The sequence below is a fragment of the Eleutherodactylus coqui genome, chromosome 13 (genome assembly GCF_035609145.1).
Source record: "Eleutherodactylus coqui strain aEleCoq1 chromosome 13, aEleCoq1.hap1, whole genome shotgun sequence".
In the NCBI taxonomy this organism is placed as follows: domain Eukaryota; kingdom Metazoa; phylum Chordata; class Amphibia; order Anura; family Eleutherodactylidae; genus Eleutherodactylus; species Eleutherodactylus coqui.
Window position 1 is genome coordinate 9,631,735 of NC_089849.1, and position 21,481 is coordinate 9,653,215.

The following is a 21,481-nucleotide window of genomic DNA, read 5'->3' on the forward strand; positions in this document are numbered from 1 at the left end:
TAATATACCCTAAACCGAGTCCTTGTACAGTATACACATCCAGAAGAGTGCCGCCCAATATAATATACCCCGAACCGAATCCTAGTACAGCATACACACCCTGAAGAGTGCCGCCCATTGTAATATGTCCCAGGCCAAATCCTAGTACAGTATACACACCTAGAAGAGTGCCGCCCAGTATGATATACCCTAAACCGAGTCCTGGTACAGTATACATACCTAGAAGAGTGCCGCTCAGTATAATATACCCTAAACCGAATCCTAGTACAGTATACACACCTCGAAGAGTGCCGCCCAGTATAATATACCCTAAACCGAGTCCTGGTACAGTATACATACCTAGAAGAGTGCCGCTCAGTATAATATACCCTAAACCGAATCCTAGTACAGTATACACATCCAGAAGAGTACCGCCCAGTATAATATACCCTGGGTGGAGTCATAGTACAGTATACACACCCAGAAGAGTGCCGCCCAGTATAATATACCCCAGGGGCGGAGTCCTAGTACAGTATACACATCCAGAAGAGTGCCGCCCAGTATAATATACCCTAAACCGAATCCTAGTACAGTATACACACCTAGAAGAGTGCCGCCCAATATAATATACCCCGGGCCTAGTACAGTATACACATCCAGAAGAGTGCCGCCCAGTATAATATACCCCGGGCGGAGTCCTAGTACAGTATACACACCGAGAATAGTGCCGCCCAGTATAATATACCCCGAACCGAATCCTAGTACAGTATTCACACCCAGAAGAGTGCCGCCCAATATAATATACCCTAAACCGAGTCCTAGTAGAGTATACACATCCAGAAGAGTGCCGCCCAGTATAATATACCCTGAGCCAAGACCTAGTACAGTATACACATACAGAAGAGTGCCGCCCAGTATAATATACCCCGGGCGGAGTCATAGTACAGTATACACACCCAGAAGAGTGCCACGCAGCATAATATACTCTGAACCGAATCCTAGTGGAGTATACACACCCAGAAGAGTGCCGCTCAGTATAATATACCCCAAACCAAGTCCTAGTACAGTATACACATCCAGAAGAGTGCCGCCTAGTATGATATACGCCGAACCAATTCCTAGTACAGTAGACACACCCAGAACAGTGCCACCGAGTGTAATATATCCCGAACCAAATCCTAGTACAGTATACACATCCGGAAGGGTGCCGCCCAGTATAATATACCCTAAACCGAGTCCTAGTACAGTATACACACCTCGAAGAGTGCCGCCCAGTATAATATACCCTGAGCCGAGACCTAGTACAGTATGCACATACAGAAGAGTGCCGCCCAGTATAATATACCCTGGGCGGAGTCATAGTACAGTATACACACCCAGAAGAGTGCCACGCAGCATAATATACTCTGAACCGAATCCTAGTGGAGTATACACACCCAGAAGAGTGCCGCCCAGTATAATATTCCACAAACCGAATCCTAGTACAGTATACACATCCAGAAGAGTGCCGCGCAGTAGAATATACCCTGAGCAGAGTCCTAGTACAGTATACACATCCAGAAGAGTGCCGCCCAGTATAATATACCCTGAACTGAATCCTAGTACAGTATACACACCCAGAAGAGTGCCGCCCAGTATAATATACCCCGGGCGGAGTCCTAGTACAGTATACACACCCAGAAGAGTGCCTCTCAGTATAATATATCCCAAACCAAATCTTAGTACAGTCTACACCTCCAGAAGAGTGCCGCCCAATATAATATACCCCAGGTGGAGTCCTAGTACAGTCTACACCTCCAGAAGAGTGCCGCCCAGTATAATATACCCCGAACCGAATCCTAGTACAGCATACACACCCTGAAGAGTGCCGCCCAGTATAATATACCCCGAACCAAATCCTAGTACAGCATACACACCCTGAAGAGTGCCGCCCATTGTAATATGTCCCGGGCCAAATCCTAGTACAGTATACACATCCAGAGGAGTGCCGCCCAGTATAATATACCCCAGGCGGAGTCATAGTACAGTATACACACCCAGAAGAGTGCCACGCAGCATAATATACTCTGAACCGAATCCTAGTGGAGTATACACACCCAGAAGAGTGCCGCCCAGTATAATATTCCACAAACCGAATCCTAGTACAGTATACACATCCAGAAGAGTGCCGCGCAGTATAATATACTCTGAAACGAATCCTAGTGGAGTATTCACACCCAGACGGGTGCCGCCCAATATAATATTCCACAAACCGAATCCTAGTACAGTATGCACATCCAGAAGAGTGCCGCGCAGTAGAATATACCCTGAGCAGGGTCCTAGTACAGTATACACATCCAGAAGAGTGCCGCGCAGTAGAATATACCCTGAGCAGGGTCCTAGTACAGTATACACATCCAGAAGAGTGCCACGCAGTAGAATATACCCTGAGCAGGGTCCTAGTACAGTATACACATCCAGAAGAGTGCCGCGCAGTAGAATATACCCTGAGCAGGGTCCTAGTACAGTATACACATCCAGAAGAGTGCCGCGCAGTAGAATATACTCTGGGCGGAGTCCTATTACAGTATTCACACTCAGAAGAGTGCCTCTCAGTATAATATATCCCAAACCAAATCCTAGTACAGTCTACACCTCCAGAAGAGTGCCGCCCAATATAATATACCCCAAACCGAATCCTAGTACAGCATACACACCCTGAAGAGTGCCACCCAATATAATATACCCCAAACCGAATCCTAGTACAGCATACACACCCTGAAGAGTGCCGCCCATTGTAATATGTCCCGGGCCAAATCCTAGTACAGTATACACACCCAGAAGAGTGCCGCCCAGTATAATATACCCCAAATTCATGTCATTGGATGCCTTATGTTCCAGGTTATACGTCCCTGCGGACGCCCTGATTCCATTATCTGCACTGGACCAGAGGAAGCTGCTGAGCCTGCACAAGAGGCCGTATGTGTCCTGCCAGCCGCTGTGGAAGCAGGAGGTGTGCGAAACACGCGATAACACGGAGCAGCGCCGTCACAAGGGAAGCTGTTTTACTGTTCTTGATTTTCTGTTTGCAGCTGCAGATTATGACTGAGAGGAAAATGAAAGCAGAGATCCAAGCGCTGACGTCCCTCTCCCCGACATTTCTTACTAGCGTTTACCTACCCAACAAGCTGGAGTACGGTGGATGGATCTGAGAACTGTGGGGGGCGCTGCTGAGCTCTGCATCTCTTCTTCTAGTTGTTACTAAAGTTTTACGTTGTCTGTTGGCTGAAGTGTAATAAATATTGTCTCGTTCACTTCATGGCTCTGAATCATCTCCTCCTAGTTTACACAGAGAGTTCCCAGTTTATACCCTTAATGAGCCATGACAAAAACGTACATGATGGCGGCTGTCCGTTCCTGCTCCATGACAAACATTTCATCATGGTGACCTTACAATGAGCCAGACCAGACATAGCGAAGGAGCGGCGGAAAAGCAGCTGTCTGTCATGGTGCCGCCGTTGCTCTGTCACACTAGAAAAGGCGCACTTCTGGTGCAGCACTTCACAGGGTGAAAGGGCAATTGTCAAGTTCGTGACGCCAGTCCGTATACCGACCAAGGTCTCTGCCGGACAAAATAATAATAAAAATGCAGAAATAAAGTAAAACATTCCTTTTCCCCAGAATGTACTGCAGTACCTCAGTGCAGGTGGTGAATGGTGGGAAGGAACTCCAGGAGACAGAATTAACGGTGAAAACATAACTTGGTTTATCACTTCAGCAGAACAAGAATCTTCAGCTTTCATGAAGTACAATTTCTTTAAGTGCAGATTAGAATTGTTTTGTATTTCTCAGTATAATTCACAATTATTCTTAGTTTCCTTTACTTAGCGCTAGTAACGGCACAATTCGAGCATTTACAGATATGAGGCACAGACTTGATATCTGGATAACAAACTGGCACCTTCTAACAGTGATCTCTTCCTATCCCCTATGCTTTGCCCTCCTGCTTCTCTTTCTCTAGTTTCTTCTATTCCTGAGTTTTCTTTCTGGTAGTTACTGGCTGAAGTTTAGCTATTCTTAGCCTTCCTCTTCTCTGCATGAATCACAGAACTTTTGGGTACTCGCACGTTTCTGTTCTTCCCACCGCACTGGATCTCAGCTTAAAGGGGTTTTCCAGTGAGAATACTACTGATGACCTATCATCAGGATAGGTTGTAAATAGTCGATCGGCTGGGGTCTGTCGCTCGGAACCCCGACTGATCAGCTGTGCGGGGGCATGCTGTCGGCACCGCAAATACAAAGATGTCGGAGCGGAAGTCTTCACGTCGATCTCTGTGTAGTGGCCGTACACTCGTCAGGCCTCACATGGAATACTGCGTACAATTCGGGTCACCGGCGCTCAGGAAAGATGTTACAGTGCTGGAGGGGTACAAAGAAGGGCGACTAAACTAATACATGGAATGATGGGACTGGAATACCCAGAGAGGCACCAAAACTGGGATTATTTACTCTAGAAAAAAGACGGCTAAGGGGCGACCAAATAACCATGTATAAATACAAGAGGGGACAATACAAGGATCTCTGCCATGATCTGTTTACACCCAGGACTGCGGCGGTAACAAGAGGGCATCCGCTACGTCTAGAGGAAAGAAGGTTTCATCACCAACATAGAAAGGGTTCTTTACTGTAAGAGCAGTGAGACTGTGGAACTCTCTGCCTGAGGACGTGGTGATGGCAGGATCCATAGAGGAGTTTAAGAGGGACTAGATGTGTTTCTAGAGCGCTATGATATTATAGGATATAGACATCAGGTGACCAGCGGGGTTGATGATCTCAAATGTTGATCCGGGGATTACTCTGGCTGTCATGGAGTCAGGAAGGTTGTCTTCCTCTGGACCAACAAGGAAGGGATGGAAACAGGCTGAACTAGATGGACACTGTCTTCATACTATGTTACTGTTAGGTGACCAGCGGGTTGTTGTTCCGGGTCTTACATTCAGGTAGGAACTTTCAAAGCGTTGATCCAGGGATTAGTCTGACGGCCATTACGGAGTTGCAAATGATTTTTTTTCTTCAAATGGGCTAATTGGCTTCTGCGTCATTGATTTTTTTTGCCTTCCTCTGGATCCAGAATGGGGGGGGGGGGGTGGAAACATCAAAGAGAAGCGGTGGCGGTCAGCTGCAACCAGAAAAACACTTTCTGCTTTATTAGTTATTCCATTAAAAAAGCAATCTGCTGCAAACTTTGTATGCAAAAACCGCTGAATGATGCATTTCGGCCAGCTGGCCTTTGTCAACAGCAAACGGGTTCAACGTCTGAAGAAGCCCTAAAGCGAATGGACAGCGCAAATACCCCATGTATATGGAGGAACCTGCGTATTTGCACATCCAAACAATGGGCCCTTCTGTGTATCTTATTGTGTGCGTACTTATGTGCCCAAAAAACTGCAAGAAGGGCCAAAATATGCAGTAATGTGATTACAGTTGGGTAAACTAGCCACTGCCACCTCATTCACTGCCAGCCAGCAGCAGCCCTGCATCCTGCAGCGGGTGTCATTCATGCGTAAGTTCTCCGTATGTTCCAGCAGGTGGCGCTGTGTATTACTGGTCCAGTTACTTCCAGCAGTTCCAGTCTGTGGCCAGCAGGTGATGCTCTGTAGTGAACGTGTACTGGCGGCGCTCTGTCAGTTCCGTACTCCGTCCAGCAGGTGTCGCTATGATGGCGACAAAGCTGAGCGGCGCGCCCGTGACGTCACCGTCGCCTGGGAACGTGGAGCGCGGGAGGGGCTGCCGGCCGACACTGAGACACCGGAGAGGTGAGGGGGCGTCAGAGGTGACGGGTGGGCTGCAGGTAGGGGGCGTCAGAGGTGACGGGTGGGCTGCAGGTGGGGGGCGTCAGAGGTGACGGGTGGGTTGCCGTGGGGGGCTTCAGAGGTGACGGGTGGGCTGCCGTGGGGGGTATACTCGTGCATTTCAGCGCTCGTGTCTTCTCCTCCCAGGACCACAATGACCCTGTTCAGCTCCACCGGCGGTTTCGGCACCGGAGGGACGGGAATGTTCGGAAGCACAACGACCGACAACCACAACCCCATGAAGGTGAGTCCCTGCGCTGCCGCCTGTACTGACCCGTCGTGCTCCCACGGTGACCGCTCCAACGCCTGTACCAGCCTGTTGTGGTCACCGCTCCGTGCGCTGCCGCCTGTACTAACCCGTCGTGTCGCCACGGTGACCGCTCTGTGCGCTGCCGCCTGTACTAACCCGTCGTGTCGCCACGGTGACCGCTTTGTGCGCTGCCGCCTGTACTGACCCGTCGTGCTCCCACGGTGACCGCTCCAACGCCTGTACCAGCCTGTTGTGGTCACCGCTCCGTGCGCTGCCGCCTGTACTAACCCGTCGTGTCGCCACGGTGACCGCTCTGTGCGCTGCCGCCTGTACTAACCCGTCGTGTCGCCACGGTGACCGCTCTGTGCGCTGCCGCCTGTACTGACCCGTCGTGCTCCCACAGTGACCGGTCCGTGCACTGCCGCCTGTACTGACCCGTCGCGTCGCCGCGGTGACCGGTCCGTGCACTGCCGCCTGTACTGACCCGTCGCGTCGCCGCGGTGACCGGTCCGTGCGCTGCCGCCTGTACTGCCCCGTGCGCTGCCGCCTGTACTGACCCGTCGTGCTCCCACGGTGACCGCTCCGTGCGCTGCCGCCTGTACTGACCCGTCGTGCTCCCACGGTGACCGCTCCGTGCGCTGCCGCCTGTACTGACCCGTCGCGTCGCCGCGGTGACCGCCCCGTGCGCTGCCGCCTGTACTGCCCCGTGCGCTGCCGCCTGTACTGACCCGTCGTGCTCCCACGGTGACCGCCCCGTGCGCTGCCGCCTGTACTGACCCGTCGTGCTCCCACGGTGACCGCTCCGTGCGCTGCCGCCTGTACTGACCCGTCGCGTCGCCGCGGTGACCGCCCCGTGCGCTGCCGCCTGTACTGCCCCGTGCGCTGCCGCCTGTACTGACCCGTCGTGCTCCCACGGTGACCGCCCCGTGCGCTGCCGCCTGTACTGACCCGTCGTGCTCCCACGGTGACCACCCCGTGCGCTGCCGCCTGTACTGACCCGTCGTGCTCCCACGGTGACCGCCCCGTGCGCTGCCGCCTGTACTGACCCGTCGTGCTCCCACGGTGACCGCCCCGTGCGCTGCCGCCTGTACTGACCCGTCGTGCTCCCACGGTGACCGCCCCGTGCGCTGCCGCCTGTACTGACCCGTCGTGCTCCCACGGTGACCGCCCCGTGCACTGCCGCCTGTACTGACCCGTCGTGCTCCCACGGTGACCGCTCCGTGCGCTGCCGCCTGTACTGACCCGTCGTGCTCCCACGGTGACCGCTCCAACGCCTGTACCAGCCTGTTGTGGTCACTGCTCTGTGTACCGTTGCCTGTACTAACCCGTCGTGTCGCCACGATGACCGGCCAGTGCGCCTCTTCCTGTACTAACTTGTGTCGCCACGGTGACCGCTCCACCGCCTGTACCGACCCATCGTGGTCACCGCTCTGCCGCCTGTACTAACCCGTCGTGTCGCCACGGTGACCGCTCCACCGCCTGTACCGACCCATCGTGGTCACCGCTCTGCCGCCTGTACTAACCCGTCGTGTCGCCACGATGACCGGCCAGTGCGCCTCTTCCTGTACTAACTTGTGTCGCCACGGTGACCGCTCCACCGCCTGTACCGACCCATCGTGGTCACCGCTCTGCCGCCTGTACTAACCCGTCGTGTCGCCACGGTGACCGGTCCACCGCCTGTACCGACCCATCGTGGTCACCACTCGGCTGCCTGTACTAACCCGTCGTGTCGCCACGGTGACCGGTCCACCGCCTGTACCGACCCATCGTGGTCACCACTCGGCCGCCTGTACTAACCCGTCGTGTCGCCACGGTGACCGGTCCACCGCCTGTACCGACCCATCGTGGTCACCGCTCTGCCGCCTGTACTAACCCGTCGTGTCGCCACGGTGACCGCTCCACCGCCTGTACCGACCCATCGTGGTCACCGCTCTGCTGCCTGTACTAACCTGTCGCCATCTCTCCGCAGGACATCGAGGTGACGTCCCCCCCTGACGACAGCATTGCCTGCCTCTCCTTCAGCCCCCCCACCTTACCGGGGAACTTCCTCATCGCGGGGTCCTGGGCCAACGATGTAAGTTCTGTAGTACTACAACCCCCAGCGTGTCCGGGCGGCCCACGGCTGTACTGCAGTACTGGGAGGTTGTAGACGGAGGGCGACGCTCAAGTGTGCGCTAAAGGGGTCGCTGCACGAAAATAGGCAGGTTCCTCTCCACATAGGGGGTGAGTGCCCGACCCCCGCTGTATGTCAGGGTTATTCTGTGTAAGAATCGCCCCATATGGGAGCTAAAAACGTGACTCCTGCGCTGCGCCCGCGTGAGGCTGACGGAGTATTGTCTCTCACTCCTGGAGTAACGGGATGCTTGTCTTTCACAACATGTACTTGCAGTAGAATATTCGTGAGCCTGCAGGGGCGCTCTGGCGTTTCGGACCAGCATTGCTCTCGCCCTTATTCAAAAGTGTGCGACTCGCGTGCGTCCAGCGGTGATCACACAGAGCCATAATGAGAGAGCACTCCACACTCAGCAGTGACCTCCCTCTGGAGATAACGTGTCACGTTGTATCGGGCGTCATACGTGTTCATGTCATGGCTCACACGTTCCGTCGCTGACCGCTCTTTTCCTTCTTGCAGGTTCGTTGCTGGGAAGTGCAGGACAACGGTCAGACCATCCCCAAGGCTCAGCAGATGCACACAGGACCGGTGCTGGACGTGTGCTGGAGCGACGTAAGCAGTGCGGTGCAGCCCCCCGTGGTGCTGGGTTACATTATACTCTGACCGCCCCTTTATTAGCCCCCATCTGGTGGCGCGTTGGACTCCCGTCATCCTTAGATCCGCAGCAATTCGTTGCGGCGTAGATTCCATGAGGTGATGAAATCGTTCTGCAGGAATATCGGCCCCTGCGGACAGGAAGCTTCTTGTAGTTCTATATATAACGCATGAGCGCCGGAATGTAATAAGATTTTCTGGGGGCTCAGGAGCTCCTCCTGTCAGCCGTTACTAAGTTATTTTGTTTTTTGGTGCAGGACGGCAGTAAAGTGTTCACAGCGTCTTGTGATAAAACCGCCAAGATGTGGGATCTGAACAGTAACCAGTCCTTACAGATCGCCCAGGTCCGTATACGGGGTACGCGCAGACAGCGGATAACGTGCGCAGGTCACATGACGGGTCCTTTACTTTATCATTTCCTCCCATCAGCACGACGCTCCAATAAAGACCGTTCACTGGATAAAGGCTCCGAACTACAACTGCATCATGACCGGAAGCTGGGACAAGACCCTCAAGGTAGAGATCACAGCCGGGGCTTTAGTTTACTGGTTCCCACCTTATACCGCTCCGTCACACGGGTGCGTTCACACGGAAACATTTATGGTGGAGGAAGAGATCTCATCGACACGGTGCAAAAACAAAGCAACCCTGCGTGAAACCCACCGCAGAACTGGCGAGCAATACGGATTATAAATCCGCAGCCTGTCCGTATATATGCTGCCGGTGAGGAGGGGAAGTCCATGTCCAAATCCGCGAGCTACATGGAGATTTTGGGGCAGATCTGCCCACTAAACAGCGGAAGGCTTTAAAGCCGCAGTACACCTGATTGTACCTGTAAAGAAGCTGTTATGAAGTTCACCTCTGTCCAAGTGTTATTAGGGGGTACGGGCACCAGAGGACCCTACCCTATGAGCCAGAATGGAGAGCTGCTGTGTGGACTTGGCCTTCCATGTATTACAGGTAATGGGGGCGCTGCGGGTCATTTGCCCACACAGCCCAGTCGACAGAAGAATGTGGCAACTAAACTTTTATTGCCCTGTAAACGCCACAAAAATATGACTGTTGTGCCGCTGCGGGTATTCCTGCTCCCCCCCCCCCCCCCCCCCATCATCCCAATCTCACCCCACTTACAAGCTTGGGACATTGTACGATATGTTAGAAACTACGAGTCTCACAACATGAAGCCCCTCGTATGGTTATGTCAGCAGAAAAATAGTTATGGTTTTTGGAAGGTGGAGACTAAGAAAAACAGCAAGTTAGGACGGGTTACCTGCAGGCTGCATCGGGCGGCAGTCATCGCCCTGAATTTCTGGACAAACCACTTTGGTCCTTATGGGGTTAAAACTAAAAAACAGACTGCTATGCGCCCCAGCGATCACGTGACCGCCAGGTGCTCCGTTACAGCAGTGCTGCAGGGTCCTAGTAGACCCCGATCAGCTCTGCTAGTGACTATTGTCACTACAGGGGGATGTTTTACCCTGTGACTGGGGCTCCTATGGATAAAGTGGAAGTGTTTGTGTTTTTTTTCAGGGTTTTTTTATTAATGTGAATGAACCCCAGAGTACTTATGATGTCATAGGGGACAGAGATGGTAAAAATAGTTACAAAATAAGTAAAAAAAAAATATATATATATTTATATATATACACTACCGTTCAAAAGTTTGGGGTCACCCAAACAATTTTGTGTTTTCCATGAAAAGTCACACTTATTCACCACCATGCGTTGTGAAATGAATAGACAATAGAGCCAAGACATTGACAAGGTTAGAAATAATGATCTGTATTTGAAATAACATTGTTTTTACATCAAACTTTGCTTTCGTCAAAGAATCCTCCTTTTGCAGCAATTACAGCATTGCACACCTTTGACATTCTAGCTGTTAATTTGTTGAGGTAAGCTTGTGAAATTGCACCCCACGCTTCTAGAAGCATCTCCCACAAGTTGGATTGGTTGGATGGGCACTTCTGGCGTACCATACGGTCAAGCTGCTGCCACAACAGCTCAATGGGGTTCAGATCTGGTGACTGCGCTGGCCACTCCATTACCGATAGAATACCAGCTGCCTGCTTCTGCTGTAAATAGTTCTTGCACAATTTGGAGGTGTGTTTAGGGTCATTGTCCTGTTGTAGGATGAAATTGGTTCCAATCAAGCGCTGTCCACTGGGTATGGCATGGCGTTGCAAAATGGAGTGATAGCCTTCCTTATTCAGAATCCCTTTTACCCTGTACAAATCTCCCACCTTACCAGCACCAAAGCTACCCCAGACCATCACATCACCTCCACCATGCTTAACAGATGGCGTCAGGCATTCTTCCAGCATCTTTTCATTTGTTCTGCGTCTCACAAACGTTCTTCTTTGTGATCCAAACACCTCAAACTTGGATTCATCCGTCCACAACACTTTTTTCCAGTCTTCCTCTGTCCAATGTCTGTGTTCTTTTGCCCATCTTAATCTTTTTCTTTTATTGGCCAGTCTCAGATATGGCTTTTTCTTTGCCACTCTGCCCTGAAGCCCAAAATCCCGCAGCCGCCTCTTCACTGTAGATGTTGACACTGGTGTTTTGCGGGTACTATTTAATGAAGATGCCAGTTGGGTACCTGTGAGGCGTCTGTTTCTCAAACTAGAGACTCTAATGTGCTTATCTTCTTGCTTAGTTGTGCAACGCGGCCTCCCACTTCTTTTTCTACTCTGGTTGGAGCCTGTTTGTGCTGTCCTCTGAAGGGAGTAGTACACACCGTTGTAGGAAATCTTCAATTTCTTAGCAATTTCTCGCATGGAATAGCCTTCATTTCTAAGAACAAGAATAGACTGTCGAGTTTCAGATGAAAGTTCTCTTTTTCTGGCCATTTTGAGCGTTTAATTGACCCCACAAATGTGATGCTCCAGAAACTCAATCTGCTCACAGGAAGGTCAGTTTTGTAGCTTCTGTAACGAGCTAGACTGTTTTCAGATGTGTGAACATGATTGCACAAGGGTTTTATAATCATCAATTAGCCTTCTGAGCCAATGAGCAAACACATTGTACCATTAGAACACTGGAGTGATAGTTGCTGGAAATGGGCCTCTATTCACCTTTGTAGATTTTGCACAAAAAACCAGACATTTGCAGCTAGAATAGTCATTTACCACATTAGCAATGTATAGAGTGCATTTGTTTAAAGTTAGGACTAGTTTAAAGTTATCTTCATTGAAAAGTACAGTGCTTTTCCTTCAAAAATAAGGACATTTCAATGTGACCCCAAACTTTTGAACGGTAGTGTAAAAAGACCCAATGCCAACCAAAACCATTGCCAAATGCATCCTGTAGTCTGAAACCACAAATTATACATCAAAATGTCCGAAACAAAATCATAGAATGGTGGAGTTGGAAGGGACCTCCGGGGTCATCGGGTCCAACCCCCTGCTCAGTGCAGGATCACTAAATCATCCCAGACAGATGTCTGTCCAGCCTCTGTTTGAAGACTTCCATTGAAGGAGAACTCCCCACCTCCCATGGTAACCTGTTCCACTCATTGATCCCCCTCACTGTCTAATATCTAATCTGTGTCTCCTCCCTTTCAGTTTCATCCCATTGCTTCTAGTCTTTCCTTGTGCAGATGAGAATAGGGCTGATCCCTCTGCACTGTGACAGCCCTTCAGATATTTGTAGACGGCTATTAAGTCTCCTCTCAGCCTTCTCTTCTGCAAGCTAAACATTCCCCGATCCTTTAACCATTCCTCATAGGACATGGTTTGCAGACCGCTCACCATCTTGGTAACTCTTCTCTGAACTTGCTCCAGTTTGTTTATGTCTTTTATAAAGTGGGCTCCCAGAACTGGACCCAGTATTCCAGATGAGGTCTGACTAAGGAAGAGTAGAGGGGGATAATGACCTCACATGATCTAGACTCTATGCTTCTCTTTATACATCCCAGAATTGTGTTTGCCTTTTTGGCTGCTGCATCACATTGTTGACTCATGTTCAGTCTATGATCTATTAGTATACCCAAGTCTTTTTCACATGTGCCACTGCTTAGCCCAATTCCTCCCATTCTGTATGTGCTTTCTTCATTGTTCTTGCCCAGATGTAGGACTTTGCATTTCTCTTTGTTAAATCCCATTCTGTTAGTCGCCGCCCCCTGTTCATACTTTTCTAGATCTTTTTGAATACTCTCTCTTCCCTAGTGTTAGCTATCCCTCCTAGCTTTGTGTTTCGGCAAATTTGATCAGTTTCCCATCAATTCCCTCCTCCAGATCATTTATAACAATGTTGAACACCCCTGGGCCTAGGACAGAGCCTTGTGGTTCCCCACTTGATACATTCTTCCACTTGGATGTGCAGCCATTTATGACCACTCTTTGAGTACGATCACTCAGCCAGTTGTGAATCCACCTAACAGTTGCCTTGTCAATCCCAGATTTGGTCATTTTTTCAATAAGTATAGAATTAGATACTTTGTCAGATGCTTTACTAAGGTCAAGATATACTATATCCACCGCATTTCCCAGATCAACCCAGTCGGTGATTCTATCATAGAAGGAAATTAGATTCGTCTGGCATGACTTGTTGGTTACAATCCCATGCTGGCTCTGGTTAATTACTCCATTTTCATCCAAGTACTTGCAATGAGGAACCCATTTTGCTCGGCCATGTGAAAGCGGACCAATACAGTTGTACCAATGGTTTTGTACATGTCTGACTTCTGCTGCAGTCATGCAGTGACCTTCGGGACCCCTGATCTCGTGATTGGGCAAGTTACCTGGCCGACCACAGGTCTCCTGACCCCAAATTCAGGGGTCATAGGGATCTATGATTGTACACAGATTGACTTTCCTACTGGCTCACATAGTGTCAAACTTTTCTGTTTTCCCTCTAGTTTTGGGACACGCGTTCCCCGAACCCCCTGATGACGCTGCAGCTCCCTGAGCGATGTTACTGCGCAGATGTGGTAAGTCCTTCTGGATTGCGCCATACAAGCGACTTTTAGTACATGAGTCTGCTCCGTACACGGTCGGCTGTAGTCCTCGGCCATGTGCCACATCGCTCCTCACTTGTTTCACTTGTGTCCTCCTCAGGTCTATCCTATGGCCGTCGTGGCCACCGCAGAAAGAGGGTTAATAGTTTACCAGCTGGAGAACCAACCATCTGAATTTCGGAGGATTGAATCCCCCTTGAAACACCAGGTAATGAGCTGAGCATGGCGGCCGGTTCAGGGCATCAACCTGTAGACGCTGAGGATGCATCTCCTGATCTCCACCGGATGTTTAAGACGCTCTCACAAAGATGGTTTGTAAATAGAGATGAGCGAGCGTACTCGCTAAGGCAAATTACTCAAGCCAGTAGTGCCTTATGCGAGTACCTGCCCGCTCGTCTCAAAGATTCGGGTGCTGGCGGGGTTGAGCGGTGAGTTGCGGGAGTGAGCAGGGAGGAGCCGGGGGGAGAGAGTGAGAGATCGATCTCCTCGCCGGCACCCGAATCTTTTGAGACGAGCGGGCAGGTACTCGCATAAGGCACTACTCTCTCGAGTAATTTGCCTTAGCGAGTACGCTCGCTCATCTCTATTTGTAATCTAGACTGTGAGGAAAATGCTTGTGTGAGCAGCCACTTACCTGCCACTTACCTGCTGTTATGTCCTACCGCCTATTCCCTTCCTGGATTAGATAAAGGCTGTCACTGGAAATTGGCTGCTCACCTCCTCGCTGCTGTGCCCGTCGCTCTGGTCGTATGCGGTATTGTACCTCCTCTACAGGAGTGCAGCCGTCCGGGAGTTATGTGCGTTTACAGATTCCCTGCACTGCGTGGGCGGACTTGTAGCTCGTTTTGGTTTGGGCGCCTACTGCTGCGTCGTCTTCCCCGTGTAACGATTGGCGCTGTAGACGTCAGTTATTAGAGGAGGGGCTGAGGATGACGCAACGGCAGACAGCGCAGATCACAACAAGCTCCACGACCTCCATCGGAAAGATTGCAGCTGATTTGCGTACGGCGCGGGGATGCTGTAAACGCTCAAAACTCGCGGACGGCTGCACCTCTACAAAAAGAGGAGCTACAATACTACTCCTAACCAGAGCGCCGATGCACAACTGAGAGGAGGTTAGCATCAGTTTTCAGCCCTCAGCACCCAATCACAAGACTTATTGAAGGGTTGTACATAAATGACATGTTACTTCTTATCCCCCAGCACTCGGGTATCTCCGTCAGCCCCATTGAAATGAATGGAGCGCTAACCACGTATGCTCGGCCAGCGCTCCCTTCATGCTGTGGGGGGTGGGCAGCCATGCCCACAGTGACACAGGGAGACACGATATCATCTAGGGACTCAGTGGGGAGAGGGAAGCGGTCATCAATTTATATATTGTTTTGACCATTAAAGAGCCGGCGTTCTTCTCTCCTGGTTTAGGGCTTTACTTGAGGTTGTGTGAAAAACAAAGGCGCTAGAAATGTACGTGTATGATGTGGTGCCCAGTATGCCCGCTGCCCGCTCATCTGGGCGATGCTGCTGGCATTCCCAGTCAGAGTCTCGGCTGCTCGACCTCCCGGCACCCAACAGCAGCACTAGTTGTGCTCGTATTCCATGCATGCACCGTGCATCTGTCTGGTGATCTGTCACGCCCGTGCGGAGGTGGCATGAAGGTGTATACCCCTTAGCTCACTGGGTACAAGCGGGAGGCGCAGCACCAGACTTCATAAATTCTCCCCAAACTGCAGAACCGTTTATTTGCATAAAGCCTTCATTGCCCCGATGGAGAGATTGATTCGCCCGTCTGTTCTTCCTTCCAGCACCGATGTGTCGCCATATTTAAAGATAAACAGAACAAGCCGACCGGCTTTGCGTTGGGCAGTATCGAAGGTAGAGTTGCCATCCATTACATCAACCCCCCAAATCCGTAAGTATCCCAGCTGCAGGGATGGAGCAGGGTGCATTGTGGGTCGTTGAGCAGCAGTAACAACAAGTCTCATCCTCTCACAGCGCCAAAGACAACTTCACGTTCAAATGTCATCGCTCCAACGGGACAAACACGGCGGCCCCTCAGGACATCTATGCGGTGAGATCTGGGGATTCTCCATTCTGCAGTGTGGGTGGGGGGTTGTCTGGCTGGTTGTACGGCCGCCCTCACACAAGGCGTCTCGGCTGCGGAACAACTACTGCGTTTCTGCCGATGGGCGGATTTCACGCGTTTTGTGGAGTTTGCGGTGTTTTTAGTGTGGAATTTGTACATGTAACTGCATTTTAATGTGCGGCTTTTCTGCAGCCGGACTGTTTGTGTGTTTGTGACCCGCTTCCCACACGGAGGTCACACTGGCAATCTTAATAAACCTCCACAAACGCCGGTTTTCAAGCTGATTCAGAGCGTTTCTGCGGAGGAAAAGCTTCACAAAATGCAGCATGACTATTTGCGGATTATGGCGTTTTTCGTGTTGCTTCCACGTTTTCCACAACATAAACCTGCGGAGGATTCGGGACCTGCAGCGTTTTTCGACTGTCCTGTGTTGTCGCAGCAGCAAAGCCGCAGCATGTGAAGCAGATTTGTAATATGTCGTTGACTTGCCTTGTACGGCCAGCGCTGCGGTCGTTCGGCCATGTTTACTGCCTTGTGAAGGCGGCCTTATTCTAACTTGCCGTGGCTTTGATGCCAGTCTGCAGCAGATTTCATCATTTAAATTGAAGGGGAGAAATGTATTGCAGATCCTCGCCCAAATCCGCAGCAAATCTGTGTCGTGCGAACGCACAATTACTGGCCGCCTCCTGCTCTGTACATTAAAGTAACCCTTTAGTCCCGGAAAAACCAAGATGGCTGCAACACTTCTGATTACCTGATGTACGCTATGCATTGGTAGTCTAAGACGCTAGACGCCGCTTTAATAGTCAGCGCTGCTCACTTGTATCGTTGGCTGCATTATGTCATCAGAAGTGGTGCAGCCATCTTATTTTGTTCCTGGGGTGGCTTTCTGTTTCAGAGTATTGGGGGGTGTGGGGGGGGGGGGGATGAGGTGTTTCATAGGGAATCGGATCAAATGATTCCCAGCTGTGCCATTGATTGACAGACTAATGGTCCTCGCTAACATTCCGCCTCACAGGTGAACGGCATTGCATTCCATCCGGTACATGGCACTTTGGCCACCGTCGGCTCCGACGGGCGTTTCAGCTTCTGGGACAAAGACGCTCGGACAAAGCTCAAGACTTCAGAGCAGTTGGACCAACCCATCTCTGCCTGCTGCTTCAACCACAATGGAAACATCTTCGCATATTCCTCCAGCTACGACTGGTCCAAGGTGAGTACAACTCCCATCATCCGCTGCCAGCCCGCTGCAGTACGGCCCTCTGCTAGTCAGTAACTGTCCTTTCCTCCAGGGCCATGAGTTCTACAATCCACAGAAGAAGAATTACATCTTCCTACGTAACGCCGCCGAGGAACTGAAACCTCGGAACAAGAAATAGTAAGTGACATCTTCTAGTCCCTGGGAGCATCTAAAGTCCTTCATCGTGAGTCTTGGGGGCCCTTCACACTGAATGATGATTGTTCAGATTCTCGCTGGATCCCGGGAATGTGAACGATAATCATTCAGGGTAGACGGCGACTGAGCGACGGATGAGGATTTGTTCAGTTTCTGCAGGCATTAAAATCAAATGCCGGTCGGCCTGCAAACGGGTCGTCCTTCATCTGTGAACATGGGCCTTATTGTGAATACAGGCGATGGGCCCAAGTGATCCGCGGCCCGCTCTACCTCCATTCAGCAGACCTCGCTGGGCCGTGTCTCAGTGCTCGACCGTTTCGGCCCCTTAAGCCGCCCAAACACATTAATGAATGTCTGATGAACAATCGTTTGGTCGCTGGCTGTTTCCTCGGCTCCTCCATACACATCAATGCTCTGTTAGATATTCGTGTCTTTAGGGAGATAAGTCATCAGCAGAGCGTCTGGCAGCAGCTTATCCCCAGGGGAACAAAAAGATCAGGTGCTGAAATCCAGTGTTCCCATCCTGATTCCCAGCATCCCCTGTCGTGGGAAAGCGGAGCTGCAAACACCTTACTGTGTCATCCGGCTCCAACGTTATCCGATGACTGATGTGCTGGTAGCAGATGTATATAAAGCATACACCACATTGCCCAGAGGAGCTCTAGAGGAAGCAAAGTCACTGATCAAAGCTACATCAGTGCAGATTAAAAAAAGATCAAAAAAAAAAATCTGTACCCCAAAAGAGTTCCATTGTAAACAGCCGGCTGCCCCACAAGCAATAAGCCCTCAGAAAGAAACGCGGTTGGAAAGTCAATGTCCTGCGGCTTGTTGTGCAGGGGAGGGGGGGGGGGGGACCAGGAAATAAAAAGGGTCTGTTTTTTATTTTGTTTTTGTGTTTTTCTACTTTAGCACAAAATAAACTAGGAATTTGGTATTTCTGTAATCCGGAGAATAAAATTACTGTCATTCATACGTGGTGAACGCCATAAATATGAAACCCAAACAAAGCAGAACCTCTGAGTTGGGGGGGGGGGGGGGGCTCTCTTCTCCCCAAAATAAGCTATATATTATATATACTCCAAAGTGGTGGCATCAACAGAAGCATGAAGATGTCCCGGCCCAACAGCTTACATGTACGGTGGATGCTGGTGTCACTGGATATATTCTCATTGCAGTATACGGTCTAAGCGATCAAATGAGCTCAAATTCAAGTCTCCTCCGGGGGCTAAAAAAACGGAAAGTAAACTTTAATTATTGCAAAAAAACAAAACAACTTAACAGCAATTTTTTTTTCCTTTTTTTAACATAAAATCTAACGAAAATAAAGGTAATAAGTATCGCTGCATCCGTGAGTCCATTCTGTGAAAATAATTATCCCACGCGGCGAACGCAGGAAATGAGATTTAAGAAAATAGAATACATCTCATCAGAACTTGGCTTGTTTTGGTCGCTCCCGCCTGCAAGAAAAAAACATTTAGAAAGTGCGCAATAAGTTTTACGTACCTCAAAATTGTACTAATTAAAACTACAGCTCAGCCCATGAAACGCCCCCGCACCGCGCCAACAGCAACAGACTGCTGGGGGTCAGATGCTGGCAGAGGAGCAAAACATGGAAACACATTGGGTATCGCTGTAATCGGTGGGCGCTGCGGCTGTTGTGGCTTTGGTTGACAGTGGGGAGCAAAGAAAAAAATGTGGTTGCAGCTGGAAGGGGTGAAAGGTGTTAATTACGAGGCCGTCTGGATCAGTGTGTTATATTCTGGGGTCTTCTGTCTGATTGGTCCTCCTACTAATTACCATCTCTCTTCCCCACAGGTGGATCCCCGTGACCGGTGGCTGTTACTTTCTTCACACTTCTTGGGTTTCATCTTCCAAGTTCCACAATATTCCTTCTTGTGTTCAGTTTAAGGCCAAAATCTCACACAGACGTTATTTCTGCGATTACCGGCAGTAACTGAGGCATAACACTCCCATTGATTTTAACGGAGCCTCGCAGACGCGCTCGAATGTGGCGCTTTCCAGCGTCGCGATTTCTGACCGTTATGTGTTCTATTTTTTGTGTTTAGCGCGCCTCATCAATGATGGGATGTGCTAAAGCCGTTTCTGCCTCCGGAAACTAAAGTAAAATCGCTGTGCCAGGGCCATGTGTGAGAGGGGCCTAACTCCAAACCCCACAGAATGCCGCCATACGTTGACCGATGTCCTCGAGGGGCCGCTTACTTCCCTTTGTGTACAGCTCACCCCACTATGTAGGAAGTCCTGTGCGGCCTCCTCGTTCCGGACGGTGTCTGCAGGACTCTGACTGGTGGGATGGCGAGGCCTCAGCATGCGGACAGCGAAAAAACTGCCTTAACTCCTCCGTGTAAACGCGCGCCTCGGATTTTATTTCGTATCTGAATAAAACGTCATTCTTAGTAATCGACCGTCGCGCCCCTCCACCGCCTTGGTTTACGTTCTCTGGATATTTTGTTGCCATGCTGTTACTTTGGTTGCTTCTTGCGATTTGTCGCCCAACACTGAGATTGTTAAATAAGATTTTGGTTTAGTAATTTTTGAAGATTTTGTCATTTTTGTGTTTTCATTGTTTTTGTAACTTAGCGGGCCGCGACCCCACAATGCTGACCACTGCATCGGTGACGTCTTGTTCGTGCGCGGTACGCCTTGGATTATCTCGCCTCTTCACATGAGCCCTTGTCTACAAGAACATGATGATGACCTCCCTTGCAGTGCGCCAGCCCTTTGGCCAACAGTTGGCACAAGCGAGTGTAACCATCATTCGGCTTTTTGAGGACAGCATGCGCTATAGCCTAAGGCCTCTTTCACACGGGTTACAAAATCATCGCTACAAACTGCATGTATGTGAAGCTGATGGTTTCCAATGGGTTATCTCATGAAAGAACCCATAGGCAACCATTCGCTTTACATACATGCGTTTTGTAGTCCTTGTAAAAGAGGCCTAAAGGGGCTGTAAACTACTGATAGCCCATCCTAAGGTAGGCCGTCAGAACATCATGTCTGCAGGTTAGGACTTCCACTGACAGGCTGATGTGTGCAGGAAGCACTCGGCTCCGTTCTCGCTCTGCAGTCACTCAGCTTGCTACTACAAACATTCACATTAGTGGGAACTTTGGCTGCAATACCAAGTCTGGCCACTGCAATGGCAACAGAGCTGTTTGCTTCCTGAAAAAAATCTGCTTGGTGCACAAGCCCAGCAAAGAGCTAATCTGTGGTGGTCCTGGATAGCAGACCCCTGCCGACGTACTACAGATGGCCCATCCTCAGGATAGGCCATTAACAGTTTACAATTTGACATCTCACTTTAAAGGGAACCGGTCTGGAGAATTGTTGTCAGTCCACCATCACAGCATTAAGTGTTGTAACACAAGCAGGACAGACATAATTAGATAGATAAAGTGGTTTTGTATTTGCATAAAATCTTACTTTGAAGGTTGTGCGCCGATTATGGAGTTGAAGGCAGCGCCGTGACCCTTCGTCAGCTCATCACTGCCTAAACCCCGGCCTCTCCTGCTGATGCCAAGACAAAGGGGTGGCGGCAAGCAATGCTGGAGTCTTGTGCCCGTTCCGTAGACCCGCTCGGCTGCGTCTCCAGCGTGTGACCAGTGCGCCGGTGAGGTTGAGGCGTAGACACTTTGCGGCCCGCGGGAGGGGAAGAGGCAGTCAGAGGCCTGCATGGAGCGGGTGCTACCAGAACAGACGAGGAAATAAGGAGGGCGGCGAGCGCGAGGGAAGGCCATGTCTTAGGCAGTGAAGTGCTGACTCGGAGGGGTCATGGCGTCGCGTTGCACAATCTTCAAAGTAGGATTTCTGCAAATGCAAAAATTTGTATATTAAAAAAATGGCTGTATTGAGAACTATTTCCCAAGTGACCGGCGCCCCCTAAGGGTGGTTTTCACATGCGAGTTTTCTGCAGTGTCAGACTCCCAAAACTTGCATGAAAGTAGAACGCAGTATTTACACTTCTCCAGCAGCGGCGCACTAAGAGGTGAAGAGCGCAGCCCGTCCAATGATCATTATTACCGCTATTCCCGTAAGACGTATTACACTCGCAGGGACCATCACAGCTTACGAGGGCGGGCAGAGGGTCTTACCCTGGTATGCCGCTCGCCCAGTGGAGCCTGGCTCCGATTTTTCTTGCAGGGGTTTCACTCGATATCCAGGTGTTGGTTAACTTCTTTGCATAGTAAATGTGATGTT

At 50.5% G+C, this 21,481-nt stretch overlaps 2 protein-coding genes across 5 annotated transcripts in view; both read left to right on the forward strand.

Annotated features, from left to right (window-relative positions):
• Window positions 1-3,232, forward strand: part of SPO11 (SPO11 initiator of meiotic double strand breaks) — a 60,873-nt gene extending 57,641 nt beyond the window's left edge. For all 3 annotated transcript variants that reach the window (XM_066586086.1, XM_066586085.1, XM_066586087.1), the window contains 2 exons: window positions 2,860-2,971; window positions 3,051-3,232. In XM_066586086.1, coding sequence (XP_066442183.1) covers window positions 2,860-2,971; window positions 3,051-3,170 — 232 coding nt within the window. In that variant the 3' untranslated portion in view covers window positions 3,171-3,232. The remainder of the gene's footprint in view (window positions 1-2,859; window positions 2,972-3,050) is intronic.
• A 2,392-nt stretch (window positions 3,233-5,624) lies between these two features.
• Window positions 5,625-19,823, forward strand: RAE1 (ribonucleic acid export 1). Of its 2 annotated transcripts, XM_066586334.1 has the most exons (13): window positions 5,625-5,774; window positions 5,958-6,054; window positions 8,030-8,134; window positions 8,693-8,785; window positions 9,085-9,171; window positions 9,257-9,343; window positions 13,689-13,760; window positions 13,888-13,995; window positions 15,590-15,696; window positions 15,780-15,855; window positions 16,889-17,083; window positions 17,163-17,248; window positions 19,082-19,823. In XM_066586334.1, coding segments are annotated over exons 2-13 (1,107 nt in total). In that variant the 5' UTR covers window positions 5,625-5,774; window positions 5,958-5,964; the 3' UTR covers window positions 19,083-19,823. The 2 variants fall into 2 exon arrangements, with proteins under 2 accessions (XP_066442431.1, XP_066442433.1); XM_066586336.1 differs by lacking the exon at window positions 19,082-19,823 and having other exon boundaries at window positions 17,163-17,249.
• The last annotated feature ends 1,658 nt before the right edge of the window (window positions 19,824-21,481 follow it).